Source organism: Perca fluviatilis, chromosome 4 (genome assembly GCF_010015445.1).
Source record: "Perca fluviatilis chromosome 4, GENO_Pfluv_1.0, whole genome shotgun sequence".
NCBI lineage: Eukaryota > Metazoa > Chordata > Actinopteri > Perciformes > Percidae > Perca > Perca fluviatilis.
In genome coordinates this window covers 40159349-40186755 of record NC_053115.1, presented here as the reverse complement: position 1 = coordinate 40186755, position 27407 = coordinate 40159349, and the positions used below count along the sequence as shown (strand labels likewise).

Below are 27407 nucleotides of genomic sequence, written 5' to 3'. Positions count from 1 at the left end.
AGGGTGCTCTGGTACCAGGTACACTTGGAACATGGTGTTCGTTATAGACAATCCATGACTAGCACAGAAGTCCAACAACAAACAACCACTCTGGTTTAGATCAGGGAGGCCGTTCCTCCCAATCACGCCTCTCAGGTGTCTCCATCATTGCCCACGTGGCGTTGAAGTCCCCAGCAGAACAATGGAGTCCCCACTGGCGCCCCCATGCAGGACTCCACTCAAGGTCTCCAAGAAGGCCGATACTCGAACTCCTGTTTGGTGCATATGCACAAACAACAGTCAGAGTTTTCCCCCACAACCCGCAGGCGTAGGGAGGCGACCCCTCGTCCACCGGGTAAACTCCAACGGTGGGCGGCTCAGCTGGGGGCTTGTTAGTATCCCCACACCCGCCCGGGCGCCGCACACCCTGAGCAACTCCGGAGAAGAAAAGAGTCCAACCCCTATCCAGGAGTACGGTTCCAGAACCGAGACTGTGCGTAGAGGTAAGCCCCCACCAGATCTAACCGGTAGCGCTCCACCTCCCGCACCGTTCCGGCTCCTTCCCCACAGAGGTGTGACGTTTCACGTCCCCCAGAGCCAGCGCCTGCTCCCGGGTCTGGTCCGTCGAGGCCCCTGACCTTCACTGCCACCCATGTGGCAGCGCCCCACCCCCAGCGGTTCCTCCCACAGGTGGTGGGCCCATGGGCTGGAGAGATGGGAGCCACGTAGCTTGTTGGGCTGTGCCCGGCCGGGCTCGCGGGCAAACCCGCCACCGGGCGCCGCCAACGAGCCCGCTGTCTGGCTCTGGCTCCAGACGGGGGCCCCGGGCTTCCTCCGGGCAGGGTCACTCCATTTCTACCTTGTTTTTCCATTGGGGTTTTGAACCATTCTTTGTCTGGCCCCTCACCTGAGACCACTTTGCCTTGGGAGACCCTACCAGGAGCACAAAGCTCCAGACAACACAGCCCTCAGGTTCACAGAGACACACAAACCTCTCCCACCACGATAAGGTGATGGTTCACGGGAAGCACTCAGATTTATGCTTCAATTTATTTCAATGGTAAGATTTTTACTTTTCTATTTTTATATTCATATAATTGTATTTATATGTTATTCTTTTTTCTGTAAATGTGTGTTCAGACTGAACATAGAGGAAATGGGGATGAAGAAATGAAGTTGGAAATGTTTCAAACTGAGTGAAAACTTCCCACTGAAACTCCACTTCATTAATCTACAGATATAAGTACTCATATCAGTACTGTTGCATATTAACACACACAGTTGGTTTGTATGTTCCTAGTTAGCTCTATATCTTATTTCTGTGTTTTCAGTATTTTGTGCTGAATAAAACACAAACTTTAGAAACATTCAACTGTCAAAGTCACAGATTAAATAGAGACCAAACTTGACTTTGCCGTCAGTCTGAATTCACCTTTTAGGAGCCCCTTACATCATCAGTTGTTCTCTTTGTGACTTTCTAATACTATGATTGTACACTGATACTACATGTGTGTATGTGATACACTCACACATTAACAGAGTTACATTTACTGTTAGTAAACATGTTTCAGAGAAGGATTTCAGGGACAGAAATGATGAACATTGAGAAGTGTTGTAGCCGTCAGAGTAACACTCGTAGGGCCCTATTTTAACGATTCAAGCGCGCGGCGGAAGCGCCTGGTGCAGGTGCATAAGGGCATGCCCAAATCCACTTTTTGCTAGTTTGACTCTGCAAAAAGGGTCCGTGCGCGCGCCCCATGGTTCAAAAGGGTTGTACTTAGTGTCTTCATTAATTCATAGGTGTGTTTTGGGTGTAACATGCAATAAACCAATCACATATCATCTCCCATTCCCTTTTAAAAGCCAGGCGTGTTTGGACCTTGGCACATTGCTATTATGATGGCGGATTTGCACACTTTACAGTTTTTGTTGGTCACTGGTGCCATCACTTCCGCTGCCTCAAGATAGCAATACGCCCAGAATGCACCTGAACACACCTCCCTGTAAGACCAGCACGCCCATGGGCCACAGATGGGCGCAGGTGCATTTGCTGTTTAAACGACGCGGGTGCTGGACGGGAAGCTGACAACTGCGTCGGTCTTAAACTACTAAAGATACTTGCATCGGGCTTTGTGCTGCCCGCACAGGGTTTAAAATAGGACCCATAGTATCAAAACACAAGTTATTCCATATTACACCATAGAGAAAATAATGCCCAGATGTTTTCTTCACTTCATCACTGTACAGACTGAAGATCAGCTCTGATTCTGAGACTCTTCTCTCTACAGTTAGTTTCTTCTTTCCAGTTAAGATGAAAACAGAAAACAAAGTCTGTAGTGTTTTTCTGCTCTAATTCCCAAAATACTTTGGGAATGAAAAGGTTTCTGATTCTTACATACAGCTGAGATCATTGTTATAAATATTAACACAACCTAACTACTACATGTAACTGTGGAGTAGCTGATTCTTCTCTTCAGAAAACATGACATAAGACCTGTTAAATACAGTTAAGTTATATGTTACTAAATAATCTAATATTGCTCAAAGTTATGGCAATAATAATGGGTAACACTTGAAGGTATCAACATAATCGTGACATGACATTGTCATAACTATGACACATGTCACAAGCGTTATAAACAAGTCATAAACCTTTATGACTTCTGTCATTAAGTGTCATTCGGTTTTTGTCATGACAAGTTGACATTGTTTGTTTTTTTAAAAGGAGGTTAATAAAAAGGGTTAAAAGAGTTTTTTTTGTTGTGAAAGTTATTAATTTTTTGGGGTGTCCTTATTAAGACAACTTGACATGAAACAGGATGACCTCATGTCAACTTGTCATGACCAAGACAACTTCTGGCAATGTCACTTTGACTAATGTGGTGATGTCATAATCAAGACAACCCAAACAATGTCAACTTGTCATGACAAAAACCAAATGACACTTAATGACAGAAGTCATACACGTATGACTTGTTTATGAAACGTTCATGACAGTGTCATGTCATAGTTATGACAGTGTCATGTCACGATTATGTCGATACCTTCAAGTGTGTTACCCAATAATGTTACACTTAATGGCCAAGTTATGTCTGTTAGTCAGCATATTACCGCTCGCTCTAAACAGCATGAATACATATTACTCTATAACTAAAACATTCTGCATACAGCATCTAGAAAGACGAAGAAAGCAGAACCTTCTGTATTTGTTCGTTGTCTGTATGTTACTAACTTAGTTTAATATTTCACCTGATCCATTAAAACTTTTGGATCAGGTAAGTTTTTAAGTTTTGGGTAAGGTCTTGTAAGTTTTGCTGCAGCTCGTGATGCTGAAATAATTTCCATGTTTGTATTGTTGATGTTCTTCTCTGATTGGACGCAGCTACAGATGAAACTAATTATGTTACTTTATAATTTAGTAAAACTTCACACCCAGTAAAAGATTTATAACCAGCTGTCACAACCTGATCCTGAGGATCAACATGAAAACACTTGGAGGGGGGGGGGTGATTTAGTGCCTGAAGTCAAAGAATCAGCAACATCTCTGTTCCACAAGTGGAAAAATAAAACCGGGTGTAACACATTAATGTAACAGTGTTTCTACCAAAATATACTGAGGCTCTGAAATCTGTATGAGCTGTTAACAGATACATTAATAAGAGTTTAAGTCCATATCCATTTATATAGCTAATATATGAAGGTAAATATGGTGCAAAAGGTGAGAGCTTGTAGAATACAATGTGAGAACTTGCAGAACAAAAAATCTGAACTTGTATGTTAAAATTTGCACTTGTAAAAAAATATTCACACACCTGTGATCTGAATTTGAAGTCACACAAAGAAAAAACGCATGATGAGTGCTTGTAAAAACAATCTGAACTTGTAAATTTGAAATTTGCACTTGTAGAAAATCTTCACACACCTGTATTCTGAATGTGAAGTCACAGAAAAATATTCACAAATGTGTAGATTGGTATTTGCATCAACACAATGACAGCTGCAAACTTGTAATGCAACATTTACTTGTGTACTTTTTTAAATTCGGGTTAATTTTCCATCACAACCACATCTCTGTGATTACAACCTGTGGAATACGTCACTGTAACTTCACATATGTGCTCTCTCGCATCACAAAGTGGCCAATCTGCGCCTCGACTTTTCCAACACTTCTTGCGATACATTTGGTGCAAAACTAATTAGTACCTGTGGACTTAAAATCGACGTGTAGACGCAGACGGGCCGCGGTGCTACCGTTGCACGCCAGACCACACCTGACGGTTGTTAAGGCAGAGGCGGAGTGGCAATCGGGAAAGTCTGGACGGACTAACCTGCCGCGGCTGCCTGCCCGCGGACGGACGCTGGCTGCCCGCGAACGGACGCTGGCTGCCCGCGAATGGAAGCTGGATGCCGGGCTGGCTGCCCGCGGACGGACGCTGGCTGCCCGCGAACGGACTAAACGCTGTCACACTAACAACCTAATGGCATTACGTCTGCTTTTATTGTACATTTTATCTGGGTCTATTGTTAAAGGGTTTCAGATATGGTGATATTTAATTGCTGCAAATACCGGTCTATTACTAAAAGACCAAGAGAGGGGTTAATATGAAGAGTAAGCTGATTTTCAAAATACTGTACTCTTAATTCAACTACTAGGAACCAAATGGTAGCTTACCAGAAAATCTGACAACTCTGAAAATCTTGACAAAAAGGATTAATAGTTTCTGTAAAGGGCATGCAACAATAAAACCTAAATATTATTATAAATCTTATTTAATTACTACAAAAAATGCTAGTTTTGGGACAATTTAAGACAGCCACAGCTGTCTTGCATACAGTCAGTTAAATAAGAATTACTTATATCTCAATAAAAACTAAATTAAAATTATAATGGCAGCATAGGGCACTATCACCATTTATTTTAATTCCAGTAAGCGCAATTGACCTGAAGATGGCTAGATATATTAATTCTTTCCTCTACTTTCATATCTTTATGCAAAAAACACCCACCAGCGCTCTATATAAAGCAACTAAATTAAACATACGTGTCATACTTCATTTGACCTTTCAGGAGACTTACCTTGACACAGGAACAGCAGGTGTCAGATCCCTCCTCAACACATTCAAATACTATGGTTTATGATGACATTAAGTTGTAATGATAAATCATTATAAGCATTTTAATTTATTTTTATTCCATGCATTACTAAAAATGTAAAGCTGAAAAAATGTACTGACAAACACAAAAGCATGACAGATATAAAACATGACATTTATTAAATAACATCAAAACTTCAGCAGCACTAGGGTGCAAGTAGTCCTTTGTGCATAGTTTCTGGTATATATTTATATTTTTATATTTATAATTATATTTATAAGAACCACGTGACATCACATTGCTTTGCTGTCACCATTTTTGTGTCTGGTCAAAGCTAGGGGACCTACATCATATCAACCACAACAGCTAGAGGAGAAGAATACGTGATATACACAAGAGAATACGAAGGAATCAATAGTGTTTTGTCCGGTAATGTTAACTAGCCGTCAGCCCTTAACAAACAACTTGCTAGTTAACCTTACTTGCGTGATCAATCTATACTTAACCACCACAAAAATAACACTGTTGATAATTGATGACTTGCATGTCCTGTTATCACATACTCTACATTTGTTTTTCTTCAACTGCCATATCTTGGTGTCATTTACCTCTCCTGCAACAGCGTATTGATGGGCATCTGTACTCATGAGATACTCCAGTGTATGAGGATGTATTACGTACAAGTTAATGTTAAATGTGCCAGGAAAAGTAAGTAAGCAATTTCTATATACATCTAGTCATCATAGTATCGTTCAATATGTTTGATGTTGAGATGGAAAAAAGTGTGCAAGGTCCAGTGGAGGCGAGTTAAGCAGGAATGGTTCAGGAGATTCTTTTCTTGACTGCCATGCAGGGCTGCGATGGAGAGCTGACAGTCAAGTGACACCTTTCAAAACAATGGATGACCCCGCAGCCTCCCTGGGAAAAGTTGAACTGGATCAGCACTGTTTCGGAGAATGTGATCTCCCTTACAGGAAGTTGTAGATGGAGCAGATGAGGGGAGTCACAAGGGTACAGAGAGAAGATGACATTAGTGGAAGTGACAGACATTCAAACTTCACTCCGTACATAGCAACACAAGATAGGTCGGCCATTCCATCCACTCAAACTTAGAAAATAGAGAAATCCCTGTTCTTTTGTAAGTTTCTGTTTCTGTCTGTATGGAGTATATAGTGTAGGACAGATGCCTGTGCCCCAGAGTACCTGTGACTGGCTGATTTTTGAAACAAAGATAAATGGGCATACATGAAGAAGAAAAATTATCTGGGCGTTTGTTTCATTGATCCTGTCACTGCCGTGCAGTTGATACACTGTCTTACATTGGCTTGTGTGGAAACTTTCCATTATAGCTTTCACAATTCAAACAATCCTCGGCTGGAAGTTTTCATTCTTTGATTTTCTGTTAGCAATCTATGTTTCTCAATATTATTAAAAATAACGGGTGGTGCCTCCAATATGAATTAGGTAAGTTTTGTGTTAACCTTGATTACTCTTTTATATTGTAACTCAGAACGAAACCTCATGTACAAAATCTAAGACCCAAAAATGATACTTTAAATACTATAAACCCAGATATGGGAATTTATTTAGTTAAAGTACAAAAATAATAAACACATCTATGGTGTATTAGAAACATAAACACAAGTGAGGCCAGTATAAATAACTATTTTTATGACACCCAAAATAATGTTGCCTCAATATAGCTTTCAGAGTATTCTATAAATTGTTACCTCTGCTTAGGTTTCCAATAAAATAAATGCATAAATCCTTTTGACATGTAAACCTGAATAGTTATCTACACTCACACATTCATACTCAGCAATCAAAATACAAACAAAAAACCCTGTTGCAGTCCTGAATCGAAGCTTGGGAGAGGAGGCCTAAAAATGTGACGGCCGTTTCACTTGTTTACACAACCAATAAAATAAAATGAACGTGCAACATACTCAGTACTCAACGAATCCCAGTCAAGGGGATATAAAGGCGAACTTGGCGATGGCAGAGCAGAGCACCGGGTAAACCACAGCAGGAAGATCAGAACAGAAAACAGCAGCGACAGTCTACATCACACCAGCAGGATGGAAGATCGCTCTGCTGGGTCCAAAGGAGCTTCCCGATCCTCTCTCTTTACAGTCACAAATGTCCGTCTCCTGAATCAAATAAATTAACTGAGAAAGCAGGTCCGTCCACTATTTCACGGCGAATTATCGGTAGCTTGTCTCAATTATTTCACATGCAAAGCTAACAGTATGCTACGAAAACAATGCTAATGGCAATTGTGCTATCGCTAACTGCTATTCACAGTTAGTGACACAATAGATACTACAACACTTAATTACAGCATATATAATCACACACATGCACATGCATATTTACCTCTTGTCGATTTCAATATGCCAAAACACGCAGAACTGGTTGTCAGCCTCAGTAATGGATAACAATGTCCTTCTACAACCTACTAAACCTCACGAAGTTCGTTCACTTAGCGTTTCTGTCTCTCTGACTGGATCTCTGCAGGTTACATCTAAGCCCCGCCCCTCTACCTGGGATTGTAATTACATTGGCTGATAGGTCATGACCTTCCAACAAAAGTATAGAAAGACGATGATTGACATATTAGGCTGCTATCAGGTTAAACTGTGTGGCAGATTACCCTTACACGGCTGAGTCATGTACAATTTCCACTCAAACTACAGTCAACTGCATCAACTTAAAACTTTGATCTTTTAAAACTGTAAATGTAACTCTTACCTTTTAAACGTTTTATTAATGTTAACCATTTTAACATATGGCATTAACTAATTAACTAATATTTTCTTCACCATATTTATATATTTGGATAGAATTAAAATAATTTCAATAAAAATCTAAATTAAATTTATCCAGGGCTGCACATTATTTAGAACACTTCTTAACTTTGCGTCTGTATGAACAAACACTTTGATGGTAATATACATATTGTGAACACAAAAACCACACTAGAGCAAGTCAAAACGCCTCTACTCCTTTATGACTGAAGAGGGACCAACTAACTCTGTAGAAAGTTCACACAGACTAGGCGCAAAATATCCAGAAGAGCTGCAAAACAAGTAGCCTAATGTTTTTTTTTTTAAACGATAGTGTAGCACTGTAGTTACTCACTGACAGATAGGCCCACAGTCTAGGTTTGAAGGAGATCTAGAACTAGGACTCAGGAATAACAGACCAAGGGGGTGATTTTGAACTTATTTAAGAAGACAATAAGTAGTATTAGCCAATTTAAACACATCAATTTGGTACCAAACCACACAGAAATTTAAAATACACACACACACACACAAACACACGCAGGAGGTGCACAGCAGGCGAGACAAATATACCTTGCCAGTAAAGCGCACAAGTGTGGCTACAGTTTTCAAAAACGCAGACAGCGTTTGCTGCAATATAACTTAATGGCTAGATGCTGATGCAGTCAATATCACTTCCTAGACAGACAGGGACCACAGTGTTCTCTATGACCCAGGCACAAGACAAAAGCATTCATAGGCTCTGGTGACAGGCTGGAGGTTGAAGGTTAAGGCAGCTTTATTTCTATAGCACTTTTTATGAACAAGGCAATGTAAGTGCTTCAGATAAAACATTATAGAGCAAATGGTCATGAAAATAAAACCGCCTAAAAAGAATAAGATGCAAATAAATTTTACAGTTCCATGTAAGAATTTTTTTTTTGATTAATAGGTGGTAGGGACAGGTTTGTGAGGAGAGAGGGATGCAGCAGTTATTAGGCTCTTTAGAGGTTAGTTATAGACATAAGAGAAGACATTTGAGTGTGTGGTAAAACTTTTCACAGTGCACATTTTTCATTTGGTGACTTTCCATTGAATAAAAGATTTTTTTGCAGTCATATTTAATCTTTCAAGTTTTCTTTATAGTGTTGGTCTCGTTCTCGTGAACCCCAATCTTGTGTCTCATCTTGTGAGCTGAGTATCTCGTCACACTCCTAATATCCCTTTGAAAGGTTAGGGCATCACCGCTTGTAGGTTAAGCGGGACAAACCACACTCTGCATGACTTTTTGGGCCTGTTTTGGGATCTGTTTCCGTTGCAGAAAGTGATGTTCAGGACACTCCATGATGCAGGAGTAATCAATGTTTACCATGACCTCTTCAGTTTTCTTGAGAGAGAGGGTATAGTGAACCCTGATAATGAAATGCATCCTTGGGCACTGCACTATGTATATTTACCAAGGATCAACAGGGACTTGAATGCCTTCACGAACCAGTGGAGCCACCATGGTCTAAGGACCTAACCTTTCAAAAGGATATTAGGAGTGTGAGGAGATGAAATCAAAAATCAAAAATGAGCACTGTGAGAAGGTTTTAACTTTTGCTCTATAATGTTTTATCTGAAGCACTTATATTGCCTTGTTCCTGAAAAGTGCTATAGAAATAAAGCTGCCTTGCCCTTCAACCTCCAGCCTTTTACCAGAACCTAGGAACTAAGAGGCATTGCAATGTTAAACTGCAAAGCGCGAGCTATCTTTTGCTCCGTCTGCAGTGCACCTCCCGTATGTGTGTGTGTGTGTGTGTGTGTGTGTGTATTTTTAAATTTCTGTGTGGTTTGGTACCAAATTGATGTGTTTAAATTGTCTAATACTACTTATTGTCTTAAATAAGTTCAATTCACCCTTGGTCTGTTATTCCTGAGTCCTAGTTCTACATCTCCTTCAAACCTAGACTGTGGGCCTATCTGTCAGTGAGTAACTACAGTGCTACACTATTGTTTTTAAAAATATATATTATTGGCTACTTGTTTTGCAGCTCTTCTGGATATTTTGCTCCTAGTCTGTGTGAACTTTCTACAGAGTTAGTTAACTGGTCCCTCTTCAGTCATAAAGGAGTAGAGGCGTTTTGACTTGCTCTAGTGTGGTTTTTTGTTCACAATATGTATATTACCATCAAAGTGTTTGTGCATACATTCGCAAAGTTAAGAAGTGTTCTAAATAGTATGTAGCCCTGGATAAATTTAATTTAGATATTTATTGAAATTATTTTAATGCAATACAAATATATAAATATGGTGAAGAAAATATAAGTTAATGCCATATGTTAAAATGGTTAACATTAATAAAACGTTTAAAAGGTAAGAGTTACATTTACAGTTTTTAAAGATCAAAGTTTTAAGCTCATGGAGTTGACTGTAGTTTGAGTGAAGTGTACATGATTCCCGCATGTAAGGGTAATCTGCCACACAATTTGACATGATAGCAGCTTAATATGTCAATCATCGTCTTTCTGTACTTTTGTTGGAAGGTCATGACCTATCAGCCAATGTAATTACAATCCCAGGTAGAGGGCGGGGCTTAGCTGTAACCTGCAGAGATCCAGTCAGAGAGACAGAGACGCTAAGTGAACGAACCCGTTGAGGTTTAGTAGGTTGTAGAAGGACATTGTTATCCATTACTGAGGCTGACAACCAGTTCTGCTGTGTTTTGGCATATTGAAATCGACAAGAGGTAAATATACATGTGCATGTGTGTGATTATATATGCTGTAATTAAGTGTTGTAGTATATATTGTGTCACTAACTGTGAATAGCAGTTAGCGATAGCACAATTTCCATTAGCATTGTTTTCGTAGCATACTGTTAGCTTTGCATGTGAAATTATTGAGACAAGCTACCGATAATTCGCCCGTGTAAATAGTGGACGGACCTGCTTTCTCAGTTAATTTATTTGATTCAGGAGACGGACATTTGTGACTGTAAAGAGAAAGATCGGGAAGCTCCTTTGGACCACCCGAGAGCGATCTTCCATCCTGCTGGTGTGATGTAGACTGTCGTCTGTTTTCTGTTCTGATCTTCCTGCTGTGGTTTTACCGGTGCTCTGTCTGCTGCCATCGCCAGGTTCGCCTTTATATCCCCTTGACTGGGATTCGTGAGTACTGAGTATATTGCACGTTCATTTTATTTTATTGGTTGTGTAAACAAGTGAAAAACGGCCGTCACATTTTAGGCCTCCTCTCCCAAGCTTCGATTCAGGCCCCCAACAGGGTTTTTGTTTGTATTTTGATTTCTGAGTATGAATGTGTGAGTGTAGATAACTATTCAGGTTTACATGTCAAAAGGATTTATGCATTTATTTTATTGAAACCTAAGCAGAGGTAACACTTTATACTCTGAAAGCTATATTGAGGAAACATATTATTTTGGGTGTCATAAAAAATAGGGAGTTATTTATACTGGCCTCACTTGTGTTTATGTTTCTAATACACCATACATGTGTTTATTATTTTTGTACTTTAACTAAATAAATTCCAATATCTGGGTTTATACAGTATTTAAAGTATCATTTTGGGGTCTTAGATTTTTGTACATGAGGTTTTGTTCTGAGTTACAATTTGAAAGAGTAATCAAGGTTAACACAAAACTTACCTAATTCATATTGGAGGCACCGCGTTATTTTAATAATGCTGAGAAACATAGATTGCTAATAAGCCTTAGTTAGTACCGGTAAAGACAAAAACAACCCAGGTGCCTTCCCAGGTACTACTACTCTATAGAGACCATATAGCTACATGGGACAGGTGTTACAAATATAATAAATGTCATGTGTCCCTATTTGACTGGTGGGTCCACCATGTATAAACTCACCCTATTACTGCACTAGTAACCTGTGGACAGCCAGGGGGAACTAACAGCTGGTAAGTAACATTAGAGAGTAGAGTCCATCACTCAGACAGTGACACATTTAGGTTGTTATGAATGGCATATATGATTTGAAATGAAACATAAACTCAACCTGACTAAAACCAAGTTCTGACTCTGTTTCAATAGTGTTAGTGTGTTGAAATACATACTGGGTGAACGGTGAAGCTAATGTAGAGCCTTTTTTTCTAGGAGTCTTACCAATTTTTAGGACAATGCAGGAGGACGGATCCTAAATATACAGCAAATGCAGCCAGGGCCGTTTCTTTAATGACCCTGCAGTGGGATGTTGTAAACATGCATTATCATGAGCAGGTGTGTCGGAATGAGATTCAAAACAAAAGTCCAGTTTGCAGTTCTGGTCTGGCATGCAATCACCAAGGGAGATAAGTGTCCTCTGCACAAAACAGGTGGACACCAAATAGTATACTGTATATATTAGGGCTGCATGATTAATCTAATTGCGATGTCACTCTGTGCAATTACATAACTGCAAAAAATGTGTGACTTAAGTTAAGAAAAGGTGTGCACTGCAGTCTCCACGTTGGGATGTAACACGACGCAGCAAATGCTACCAGCTGTTTACACAAAATAGGCAGTAAAAGAAAATCAAAGAATGAAAACTTCCAGCCGAGCATTGTTTGAATTATGAAGAGATATAATGGAAAGTTGCCCACACAGCCCAAATGTTAGACAGTGTATCGACTGCAGCGGTGACAGGATCAAAGAAAACAAACGCACAGATAAATGAGTATACATGTAGAAAACTTATCTTTGTTTCAAAGTCAGCCAGTCACAGGTACTCTGGGGCACAGGGATCTGTCCTACACTATATACTCCATACAGACAGAAACAGAAACAAAAGAACAGGGATTTCTCTATTTTCCTAAGTTTGAGTGGATGGAATGACCGATATCTTGTGTTGCTTGTATGCGAGTGAACTTTGAATGTCTGTCACTTCCACTAATGTCATCTTCTCTCTGTACCCTAGTGACCCCCTCAGCCGTTCCATCTACAACTTCCTGTAAGGGAAATCACATTCTCCAAACAGTGCTGATCCAGTTCAACTTTTCGAGGAGGCTGCGGGGTCATCCATTGTTTTGAAAGGTGTCACTTGACTGTCAGCTCTCCATCGCAGCCCTGCATGGCAGTCAAGAAAAGAACCTCCTGAACCATTCCTGCTTAACTCACCTCCACTGGACCTTGCACATTTTTTTCCATCTCAACATCAAACATAGTAACGATACTCTAAAATTTATATATAAATTGCCCAGCGCACATACGTCAGCCCAAACTTACTTTTCCTGACACATTTAACATTAACTTGTACATAATACATCCTCATACACTGGAGTATCTCATGAGTCCAGATGCCCATCAATACGCTGTTGCAGGAGAGGTAAATTACACCAAGATATGGCAGTTGAAGAAAACAAATGTACAGTATGTGATAACGGGACATGCAAGTCATCAATAATCAACAGTGTTATTTTTGTGGTGGTTAAGTCTAGATTGATCGTGCTAGTAACGTTAACTAGCAAGTTGTTCGTTTAGGGCTGACGGCTGGTTAACATTACGGACAAAACCTATTTGTTCCTCGTATTCTCCTATTTGTTCCTCGTATTCTCTTGTGTGTATCACATATCCGTCTCCCTCTAGCTGTTGTGGTTGATATGATGTAGGTCCTCTAGCTTTGACCAGACACAAAACAGCAAAGCACTGTGATGTCACGTGGTCCTTTTAAATATAATTATAAATATAAAAATATAAATATATACCAGAAACTATGCACAAAGGACTACTTGCACCCTAGTGCTGCTGAATTTTTGATGTTATTTAATAAATGTCATGTTTTATATGTGTGTGCTTTTGTGTTTGTCGTACATTTTTCGCTTTACATTTTTTAATAATGCATGGAATAAAAATAAATTAAAATGCTTATAATGATTTATTATTACAACTATAATGTCCAATTGAGTCAAGATCATAAACCATAGTATTTGAGTGTGTTGAGGATCTGACACCTGCTGTTCCTGTGTCAAGGTAAGTCTCCTGAAAGGTCAAATGAAGTAGTATGACACGTATGTTTAATTTAGTTGCTTTATAGACGCTGGTGGGTGTTTTTGCATAAAAGATATGAAAGTAGAGGAAAGAATTAATATATCTAGCCATCTTCAGGTCAATTGCGCGCTTACTGGAATTCAAATAAATGGTGATAGTGCCCTATGCTGCCATTATAATTTTAATTTAGTTTTTATTGAGATAACTAATTCTTATTTAACTGACTGTATGCAAGACAGCTGTGACTGTCTTAAATTGTCCCAAACTAGCATTTTTTTGGAGTAATTAAATAAGATTTATAATAATATTTAGGTTTGATTGTTGCATGCCCTTTACAGAAACTATTAATCCTTTTTGTCAAGATTTTCAGAGTTGTCAGATTTTCTGGTAAGCTACTCTTTGGTTCCTATTAGTTGAATTAAGAGAACAGTATTTTGAAAATCTGCTTACTCTTCATGTTAACCCCTCTCTTGGTCTTTTAGTAATAGACCGGTATTTGCAGCAATTAAATATCACCATATCTGAAACCCTTTTAACAATAGACCCAGATAAAATGTACAATAAAAGCGGCTGATACCATTAGGTTCTTAGTGGGACAGCGTTTGGTTTAGTGGACGTTTTTTGAAGTATGATAAAAAAAATAGGCATTAAAAAATTTTTAAGAGGATGATTTGGGTTGATTAATTAAATAAAGTATAAGCACCCAGTGCCTACTGATGTCTGGCAATACAAAAGTAACATACTACAAAGTTGTGCATTTTCTTTGGGCTACTTAAACAAGCTGCAAAGGAGATCCGTTGCTTGATTAGTGTTGCCTGACCTCCTTCTTTACTGATTGGGTGATTAGAGTTCAAATCTATTGGCTGTGAAAGCCACAGGCCGGAGTTGATAATCAAACGCCACCAGGTGTCTAATAAGCATCTGGTGGCGTTTATTAAACGCCCTGGTGACGTCCCCAGCGTGGTGGCGTTTATTAACCGCCAGGTGGCGTTTATTAGACGTGTAGTGGCGTTTAATAAACGCCAGGTGGCGCCACAAACGCCGTTCAAAACGCTGTGCGAATTGTGACGAATTGTGACCCTTTTGGCTTTCCATAGCACGCCGTTCAAAACGCCGTGCGAATTGTGACCCTTTCCTTTGGCTTTCCATACTACACGTCTAATAAACGCCAACTGGCGGTTAATAAACGCCACCACGCACGTGTGACGTCACCAGGCGTTTAATAAACGCCACCAGATGCTTATTATGACACCTGGTGGCGTTTTGATAATCAACTCCGCCCTGTGGCTTTCACAGCCAATAGATTTGAACTCGAATCACCCAATCAGTAAAGAAGGAGGTCAGGCAACACTAATCAAGCACGGCATCTGCGTGCAGCTTGTTGCGCGCAAAGAAAATGCACAACTTTGTAGAATGTTACTTTTGTATTGCCAGACATCAGTAGGCACTGGGTGCTCATACTTTATTTAATTAATCAATCCAAATCATCCTCCCAGAAATGTAATAAAAGGTGGTGAGGAGCTATTTCATTATCTTCTTAAATTTAGTAAGCGCTGTCACACTAAAAACTGACTAACCGCTGTCACAATAACAACCGCATGCGTCTGCCTTTTGTTGTACATTTTATCTGGGTATATTGTTAAAAGGGTTTCAGATATGGTGATATTTAATTGCTGCAAAACCAGTCTATTACTAAAATACCAAGAGAGGGGTTAATATGAAGCAGTAAGCAATTTTCAAAAATACTGTCTCTTAATTCAACTACTAGGAACCAAAGAGTAGCTTACCAGAAAATCTGACAACTCTGAAAATCTTGACAAAAAGGATTAATAGTTTCTGTAAAGGGCATGCAACAATCAAACCTAAATATTATTATAAATCTTATTTAATTACTACAAAACAATGCTAGTTTGGACAATTTAAGACAGTCACAGCTGTCTTGCATACAGTCAGTTAAATAAGAATTAGTTATATCTCAATAAAAACTAAATTAAAATTTAATGGCAGCATAGGGCACTATCACCATTTATTTGAATTCCAGTAAGCGCCAATTGACCTGAAGATGGCTAGATATATTAATTCTTTCCTCTACTTTCATCTTTATGCAAAAACACCCACGAGCTCTATATAAAGCAACTAAATTAAACATACGTGCCATACTTCATTTGACCTTTCAGGAGACTTACCTTGACACAGGAACAGCAGGTGTCAGATCCCTCAACACACTCAAATACTATGGTTTATGATCTTGACTCAATTGGACATTAAGTTGTAATAATAAATCATTATAAGCATTTTAATTTATTTTTATTCCATGCATTACTAAAATGTAAAGCTGAAAAATGTACTGACAAACACAAAGCATGACAGATATAAAACATGACATTTATTAAATAACATCAAAAATTCAGCAGCTCTAGGGTTGCAAGTAGTCCTTTGTGCATAGTTTCTGGTATATATTTTTTTTATATTTATAATTATATTTATAAGGACCACGTTGACATCACATTGTCACCATTTTTGTGTCTGGTCAAAGCTAGGGGACCTACATCATATCAACCACAACAGCTAGAGGAGACGGATAATGATACACAAAGAGAATACACGGAACAAATGGTTTTACCATTAGTATAGCCAATAAATCAATACATACTTGAGACAACTTGCTAGTTAGCATTACTAGCCACGATCAATCTAGACTTAACCACCACAAAATATACTGTGATAATTGATGACTTGCATGTCCGTTATCACATACTGTACATTTGTTTTCTTCAACTGCCATATCTTGGAATTATGATTTGCACCTCTCCACGCCACAACGAAAGCGTATTTGATGGGCATCTGGACTCATGAGATACTCCAGTGTATAGGATGTATTATGTACAGAGTTAATGTTAAAATGTGTCAGAAAGTAGAAGTTTGGGCTAATGGCTGGAGGCAATTTATATATAAATTTTAGAGTGAATCATTCAATATGTTTTGATGTTGAGATGGAAAAATGCTTAGAAGATCCAGTGGGGGCGAGTTAAGCTAGGAATGGATTCAGGAGGAGTTCTTTTCTTACGGCTGCCATGCAGGACTCACCGATGGAAGCCCCGGCAGTCCAAGTGACACAGCACCAAAGGCAATGGATGAGCCCTGCAGCCTCGGGAAAGGGATTGGAGCTGGATCAGCACTGTTGGAGAATGCAGTCTCCTTACAGGAGGCTGTAGATGGAGCCAGATGAAGTCACTGGGAGTGCAGAGAAGATGAGCATTAGTGGAAGTGACAGACATTCAAAGTTCCACTTCCATTACAAGCAACACAAAATGTGGATTTATTCATCCTCAAACTTAGAAATAGAAATCCTGTTCTTTTGTTTCTGTTTTCTGTCTGTATAGGAGTATATAGTGTAGGACATATAGTATAGGACAGATGCACAACCCCAAATTACCTGTGACTGGCTGATTTTAGAAACAAGATAAATGGAGCTATACATGAAGAAAAATTATCTGTCGTTTGTTTTCATTGATCCTGTCACTGCGTGCACAGTGATACACTATCTTAACATTTGGCTGTGTAGGAAACTTTCCATTATAAGCACCATAATTCAAACAATGCTTTCGGCTGATTTTCATTCTTTGATTTTTCTTTTACCTGCCTATTTTGTATAAACAGCTGGTAAGCGCATTTGCTGCTCGTGTTACAACTAGCGTGGTAAAAAAAAAAAAAGTATTAACGATAACGACTCCGGAGATTAATGACCCGACATTATTATTAGTGACCCGAGACATACACAACAAATATTAAATCCCTACACACACACACCACAACATTAGACCCTACACACACACACACACACACACACACACACACACAACAAATATTAACCCTACACACACACACACAAAAAAAAAAAAAAAAAAAAAAAAAAAAAAAAAAAAAAAAAAAAAAAAAAAAAAAACTAATACACCACAAATATAGACCCTACACACACACACACTAAATACACCACAATATAGACCTACACACACACACATACACTACAAACATTAGGACCCTACACACACACACACACACACACACACACAAACACAACATAGACCCTACACACACACACACACACAACCAATATTAGGACCCTACACACACACACACACACCCCAACATAGACCCTACACACACACACACACACACACACCAACATTAGACCCCACACACACACACACACACACACACACAACAACAATAAACATTACACCCCACACAACAAAACACACACACACAACATTAGGACCATACACACACACACACACACACACACACACACAACACACACACACACACGCACACCACAACATTAGACCCTACACACACACACACACACACACACACAACAAAACTACACACACACACACCACAACATTAACCCTACATACACACACACACACACACACACACACACACACACACACACACACACACACACACACACACACACACACACACACACACCACAACATAGACCTAACACACACACACACTAATACACCACAACATACCCCACACACAACACAACAACACACACATACACACAACAATTAGCCCTACACACACAACAACACACACACACACACATAATAAAAACAAAACATTAGACTACACACACACACACACACACACTATTACACCACAAATATTAGACCCTACACACACACACACACCACTAATACACCACAACATTAGGACCCTACACACACACACACAATACACAACAAATATTAGACCCTACACACACACACTAATACACCACAACATTAGACCCTACACACACACACACACACCACAATATTAGACCCCACCACACACACACACACACACCACAACATTAGACCCTACACATACACACACACACACACACACACAACACACACACACACACACACACACACACACACACACACCACAACCACACACACCACAATATTAGACCCTACACACACACACACACACACACACACACACCAAATATAACCCTACACACACACAACAAAGACCCTACACACACACACACACACACACACACAACATTAGACCCTGTACACACACACACACACACACACACACACACACACACACACACACAACATTAGACCCTACACACACACACAATACACACACAACATTAGACCCTAACACACACACACACACACACACAGGCACACACAACATTAGACCCTACACACACACACACACACACACACACATATACACAACAATATTAGACCCTACACACACACACACACACTCACTAATACACCACACAAACATTAGACCCTACACACACACACACTCACTAATACACCACAACATAGACCCACACACACACTAATACACCACAACATAGACCCTACACACACACAAATACACCACAACATAGACCCTACACACACACACACACACCACAACATACCTACACACACACACACACACACACACACACACCACAACCACAACACCACAACATAGACCCTACACACACACACACACACACACACACACACACACACACACACACACACACACACACCACAACATAGACCTACACACACACACACACACCACAACATTAGACCTCTACACACACACACACACACACACACAAACTCACAACATTAGACCCTACACACACACACACACACAACACAACATTAACCTACACACAACACACACACACACACACACACACCACACAAACAACCCCACACACACACACACACACACACACACACACACTACCAAACATAGGACCCTACACACACACACACACACACACACACACAGGCTACACCACAAACATTAGACCCTACACACACACACACGGCTACACCACAAACATAAGACCCTACACACACACGCACAGGCTACCCACAACATTAGACCCCTACACACACACACACACAGGCTACACCCACACAACATTAGACCCTACACACACACGCACAGGCTACACCACAACATTAGACCCCACACACACACACACACACACACACACACACACACACACACACACACACACACACACACACACACACACACACACACACACACACACAAGTCTGTAAGACATTTCATCTTGTGGGGACATATCATTGACTATAATGCATTCCCTAGCCCCCTACTCCTAACCTTAACCATCCCAAACTGAATGCCTAACCTTAACCCCTTACCCCTTCACCCTAACCATAACCTACTCCCAACCCCAATCCCAAAACCAAGTCTTAACTCCTCAACAGCTCCTTAAACTTGTGGGTCCACGCATTGTCCCCACGCTAGGTGTGCAGACCCCACAAGTATACTGTAGTCCCTGTTTTTGGACCCAACGAATATAGTAAAACAGGTACACTAATACAACACCACAACATTCGGACCCTACACACACACACACACACTCACTAATACACCACAACATTAGACCCTACACACACACACTCACTAATACACCACAACATTAGACCTACACACACACACACACACTAATACACCACAACATTAGACCCTACACACACACACACACACACTAATACACCACAACATTAGACCCTACACACACACACACACACACACACACACTACACCACAACATTCGGACCCACACACACACACACACACAGGATACACACACAACATTCAACCCTACACACACACACACTCACTAATACACCACAAACATTAGGACCCTACACACACACACACACACACACAGGCTACACCACAACATTAGACCCTACACACACACACACAGGCTACAAACACAACATTAGACCCTACACACACACACACACAGCTACAACACAACATTAGACTCCTACACACACACACACACACACACAGGCTACAACACAACATTCGACCCTACACACAACACACACACACTAATACACACACAACATTAGACCCTACACACACACACTCACTAATACACCACAACATTAGACCCTACACACACACACTCACTAATACACCACAATATTAGACCCTCACACACACACACACACTAATACACCACAACATTCGACCCTACACACACACACACACACACACACACACACACTCACTAACACACCACAACATTAGACCCTAACACACACACTCACTAATACACCACAACATTAGACCCTCACACACACACTCACTAATACACCACAACATTAGACCCTACAAAACAACACACTCACTAATACACCACAACATTCGACCCTACACACACACACACACACTAATACACCACAACATTAGACCCTACACACACACACTCACTAATACACCACAACATTAGACCCTACACACACACACACACACACACACACACACACCACAACATTAGACCCTACACACACACACACACACACACACACACAGGCTACACCACAACATTAGACCCCACACACACACACACACACACACACACACACACACACACACACACACTCACTAATACACCACAACATTAGGACCCTACACACAAACACACACACACACCACAACATTAGACCCTACACACAAACACAACATTAGGACCCTACACACACAACATTCCAACCCTACACACACAACATTCAACCTACATACACAACATCTGACCCTACATACACAACATTCGACCCTACACACACACACACACACACACACACACACACACACACACACACACACACACACACACACACACACACTAATAATCTAATGTTTAACGTTAGTTGAAGTGAGGACGTTTTGAATAATCAGGACTGTGGAACCAAACAGCTGCCACAGATAACGTTATTAAAATCAGAACTCACCTGGGATGTTTCTTCTGTCTTTTAATATTATAAAGCGCGGAGGTTGCACGCGACCCGAGATTTACATGTAAAAGTGATTAAATAAATATAAACATATTTTCATGTTGACTGTGGAAGTCAATACAGACATATTATACCTCGTTTGAAACCTTAACTGATCGTTGTTTCAACGGATTTTAGAATCTAATTACAGGATTTGCGACTTCACAACTGTAGCGTCTTACTTTACGACAGTAAACAGTTAGCAACTTACCTGTTCTCCTGTCTAGGCGCAGTTAAAATGTATTTAACGGTCGAAAAGAGACATTTATAAACAAACTGGGGCTCGTTTTAAATAACAAAAGTCCACAGATTAAATTTACCTCGTATGAGTTCAAGCGGTAGTCAACAATAACGCTAATAAAACTCGATTATATTCCTCGTTCAGCTTTAGCGCCGCTCGACAAACTTTCAAAATAACGTATTTTCGGTGCATTTAAAGTTTTGACAGAACCTCTGACCAATGATGTTGAGTGTCTCTGACAACAGAAAAACGCCCCGGAAAAAAATAAACCAATCCGCATCTTTCTACGACCTAAAGTCACGTACCTACCGGACTTTTAACTCAAAGAGCCAATCATAGGAGAGCATCGCTACGTGAGGGACCCGTGTGTCTTATTGACAGCTAGTTCCACCCAATGGTAAGTCAGCAACGCGAAAACACGGTGAGTTTGTAGCCAATTAAATTACCTGCTTGACCATATATGGAAGTTAATGTAGCTGGACTCTCCGTGGTAGCGGGACACCAACAGAACAGAAAAACTTTATTTATATGTTTATAGGCAAACAACAATAATAAAGTGTAACTTGACTTGAATGCTAAGAACATATTTTATAGTTTTATAGAATAGTGTTTAACTCTTAGGGACATGTTTTGAGAATCATAAATAGATTTAACAACATGATTTGGTAACTTTTAAAAAGTTGTAGAGAGCTCTATAGAGTCCTCTGCTGGAGATACTTTGTATTGCACTTTCTTAAATATCTCAGAGCCACTTTAGTCTTTCAACATAAAACTTTGTACAAACATTACAGACAAGTTAGAGGAGAGATCCTGTGAAATTCAGCCTGATGGCTCTTAATATGACTGATTATCTGCATTTCAAATAGCAATTGAAAGGGAAAAAAATAAGAAAGCTTCCATTTTATCTGTTAAATATTTGATCAACTCCACTCTTTCAGAGCCTGAAGTGAGATCAACACACCTAATGAAACCTAATGAGTGTTTGTTTAACAGTGATTTAATTTACATACATCAGTTCCTTGTGTTCTGGTATTATACAGATTAAAATGTGTCTTTATCAAGAGGCAGAAATGCACATAATCAAAATGAGCCCTAAGAGATTAAGACAGGCTCTAAAGGCAAAAAAACAAACAGTTAGTGCCTGTAAAGAATTATCAACTTGACAAACAGTTACACAGAAATAGTTTTCATTAAACTTTAACTGTTTAATAAAAATACTCACCAACAACAAGCTTAATGTGGAATATTTGAGGTGGCTGAAGACGAGGAAAATGACAGGTGTATTCTCCACTGTCAGATATCTTTGTATTTCTGATGATTATGGAGGCGTTGCCGTGTTTCAGTTCATCTGGAAAATGAGAGACTCGACCTTTGAACTGCTCACTCTGACCTGGACGACCGCTGTTGTAATGAATGCCTGCGTCATACATGAACACCTCCTTCTCTCCAGCATCTTTCTGAGCAACTTTCTTCCAGTCAAAGAGTTTAAACTCAATGTTCTCCTTGGTGCTGGGGGAGCAGGGTAACACAACATCTCTGTCTTGTTCCACTTTAATCAATGGTGGCCCTGAAAGATAAAATCATGTATTTTTCAGTATGTTTACGTGCAGAGTAATTAAGTTAACTTTTTCAATCACTGTGGCACAATCGTTGAATGACTATTAAACTTTGTCAAACTATATGACTATTTATATGAACATTTGGTCAGTTGTTAACATGACTATAGTCATGTATCATTGCTTTGGCACAAAATGCATTGAGTAAGCCTTGCAGATGAAAATAGTTTGCTTTCATTTGCTACTGAATCAAATTACTCTCAAATGCAATTATAGCCTACACATGTTCATTGTGTAAATACATGCAAAATAGAGCAACCAACAATCACAATAACCTGTCACACATATCTTAGATACATAACAGGTATGTGGTTTTGTTGTAAAAGTTGTCAGATAGATAGAGGGGAACAATACAACTTCCTCACAATTTCAATTTCCCTCATTACACTGTAAAGGGAGGATATCAGGTGTTATAAAATGTTGTGGTCAGACAGAGAGGAGATTGGATGACCCATGAGGTTGATATATTTGCAGCATATTTTCTTGCACATATTGTACAGTATATTCATTTCAATATACTGTTAGTGCAAATTGTGGTCTGGTAAGTGATATAAGTCAGCAATAAAACAGTGAACCTGAATAGACAGTCTATATAAATGTTGAATGTAGTGAAGAGTCAATATACAGTTAGTGGAAATAGTGGTCTAGGTAGAACAGAAATAACTAAATATACATGAATAGATAAGTATATGTAAATGCTGAGATGTCATTAGACAATATGTCTTTTATTGTGACAATTGGTCTATGACAATGATTTATTCATCGATAGATGTATTTACATTTGAAACATGGAGTTCATTCTTTTGATTGAGCAATCACCTTTGTACAAGGTCACACAGAGTGATCAGGGTGGCTTTCTTGATCACATAGGGGGAACAGATAGGGGGTATAGGGGGTTAGAGGTGAACCGATGATCTTACTGCAGTGATCTATTATGCAGGGGTTTTGTCTTTGTGTTTTGTGGTGAGGAGGGTGTACCGGGACAGCTGGCAAAGGAGTTACATGGGAGGAGATTGTGCAGTAGCTCAACTAATTTTAACTTCACATATTTGTGTTTAGGAGCAAAATAAACACGCGAATTATGATCACAAATTGGTCTGAAGCAGATCATCATTTTTGTCACTTAATCAATAAACAACAAACTACAATGAGCCGGATCCACAGGACAAGCCTCCACCTGAAGGAGTCAGCTGGAACACCTGAACACAACGGCTGAATGACTAGTTGGCAAACTGACAGAGACTAAATATATATCTGCTGGAAATCACTCCATGCCGTCATGCTACAAATGCAAACTTTACCAAAACTGAAAAAACAAAAGGGAGAAACCAATTCCAATAACATGACTCGCATGAAGAATTTTCCACTTTTATATGATTAATAAAGTCGAATAACATCCAGTTTAAACTCAGTTCAGCTGAACACATTAGGAGCATGTTGGAGGGTGAGTAGCTGAGCTCATTTCACAGGAAAATATTGCTGGCCACTGCTCTAAACAGTAAAAAAAAAAAAAAAGTTAAGTAAACTCTAAAGAGGGCGGTCCACGGTGAGTAGATTTTGGTAAAATATCATGTATTTTGAATTTTTAAATTCCAAACATCGTTTCTCAAACTGCCTGCCAGCAACTCCAAGGTCTGACAGGGAGGAGCATAGATGTGCTGTTTTCAAAAGAAATACACTCATGAGTAAATTCAAACATTATTATTTGAATTGGCTGGTTTTTTGTGTTGTTGGACTTCAGCAATGAAGCCGACCATTTTGCGACACTGCCTCCAATACATCACAAATAATCAGCGTGACATCTGAAGGAAATACGGAGGAGTAAAGTTTGGGGTAACCTGTTAACTGATAAGATGGATCGATGGCTTCAGACCATAGACTGTTAATATGGTCTATGCTTCAGACAGACATTGCTTCCCCTGATGTAATATAATGTTGAAGTATGAATATTGTTTTAGGGATGCTTTGGCAGTTAGCTGGTCTGTGAGATTTTTTATTGGTAAATGGTCATTGGTCTGAAAAAGTTTGATGAATGCTCTAAACTACACTCAGGGGAGAGAGTTCACACTGAATCTACTACAATCTAATAATACAAAGTGTCTGTGCACTGACCCCCTTGGTATAAAGGAATCACACCACACTCATGAATAATTAATATCACTGAATTCTTTCTATTTTTCCCAAGCAATGACAAACATCAACGCGGTTGTTAAAAGGCTTTTCTCTCTCTCTGCATATTGTGACCTTCCAATAATGTGAGTGTATGAACTTGAGAGTGGAGTTGGTGGAAGAATTACAAGAAGTCTCTTCTCTACGCAGAAAGATTACTACATGACTTTCACTTCCTGGACAGAAACAGAGAACAGCTGCAGTGCTTGTGTCTGTTAATAAAAAAAAATAAAAAATAAGAAAAAGACAAGGTTTGACAATGATCTGAATACTATACGTACATGTCACTATTCACACAGTGCTTGCTTCACTGACTGGTGTATTGTGGGTATGTAGGTAGGTAGGCCAAAAACAAGAAGCTTCAGGCAGCAGATATAAAGAGTTTCTAGGAAATGCACACCAACGGCCCAACTTCTCACAACAGGATGCGCCTAGGCCCGCCCACACACATGCACGGGCTCACAAACGTGTGTGAAATATTTCATCATTAGTGATACAAGAGATTCTTGGAAATAGTGTTCTGTCTGCAGCACATCATTGCTCCACCTTCTCTACGGTTGGATCAGTGTCTGAAACGGGCCAGTAGTACTCACCAGAACTGAGTACCGGCACTTCTGATCTGTGTCCCAATGAGTACCCTTACTTCTAAATGTTATCAGTATTATTAATAGGCTAGTCTCGCTTTGCCAGACCTTCCTTCACAGCGTGGTGGAGGAGGGTCTGGCTAGTCCCCACCACATTCTGGGATGGGACATCCCTCTGGTTTATTGGCATTTCTTTAAAGGAACCACCAACTTATTGGGACTTTGTCTTATTCCCCGTATCCCCCAGAGTTAGATAAGTCCATACATACCCTTCTCATCTCTGTGCGTGTTGTAACTCTGCTGCCGCCACCGCTAGCCTAGCTTAGCACAGATCCTGGACATAACTGGCTCCAACTAGCCTACTGCTCCCAATAAGTGACAAAATAACTCCAACATGTTCATGTTTACATGTTGTGATTCGTATAGTCACAGGGTGTACAAATAACAAGGTCACATGACACACAGCCATCTTCTAACCGTATTCATACTGGGAACATATATTCTCAGAAGGCAAAGCACTGCTACTTCTGCTACTTGGAGTGATTTGCTCGCAGCACCTGAAGCCCCATGGTGAGGATCAGAGAGTTCGCCTGGAGGGTGTTGCGTTAATCACTCCCGCCAAATCCACTTTTGCTATTTAAACGGCGAAAAAGGGTCCGTGCGTCTGGTGCATGGTTCAAAAAGGGCTGTACTTAGTGTCTTCGTTAAATTCAGAGGTGTGTTTTGGGCGTGTGACGGACTGGTAATCTGGCATTTGGGCAGATGCCAGAGGGGCCGCTGGCCCTCATGGACTGTTTGGCCGGGCCGGCCAATCAGAGAGCCGCATAATTGTCAAAGCCATGCAGCCACTTAATTGTAAACAGCGGCCCATATAATTTCTCCGGCCCCCTTTCAAGCATCAATAATAACGTTCTTTGGCCAAACGATAACCAAATTTGTCCAAATCCTTCACACCTAGCAATATCATAATCTGATTTGTATTTATACCACATATGAGTCTCTCGATATCACAGTCATGGTTAACACCTTTTACAGTCACAGACTTTTACATCAGTCTGTATTGTTTTGTAGCAAAATTATTTATTCAGATCAGATGTTCCAAAAACGTAACGTA

General features: G+C 39.9%; 3 protein-coding genes across 4 annotated transcripts in view; 1 reads left to right on the top strand and 2 right to left on the bottom strand.

The window, feature by feature from the left end:
• Positions 1-27407, top strand: part of LOC120557668 — a 1015838-nt gene that overhangs the window by 166041 nt on the left and 822390 nt on the right. The gene's annotated exons all lie outside the window — the stretch shown is intronic.
• Positions 1-27407, bottom strand: part of LOC120557124 — a 655636-nt gene that overhangs the window by 259891 nt on the left and 368338 nt on the right. The gene's annotated exons all lie outside the window — the stretch shown is intronic.
• Positions 1-27407, bottom strand: part of LOC120557666 (CD276 antigen-like) — a 275123-nt gene that overhangs the window by 244586 nt on the left and 3130 nt on the right. The window contains exon 2 of the mRNA XM_039798212.1: positions 23147-23491. Within this exon, the coding sequence (XP_039654146.1) occupies positions 23147-23491 (345 nt within the window). The remainder of the gene's footprint in view (positions 1-23146; positions 23492-27407) is intronic.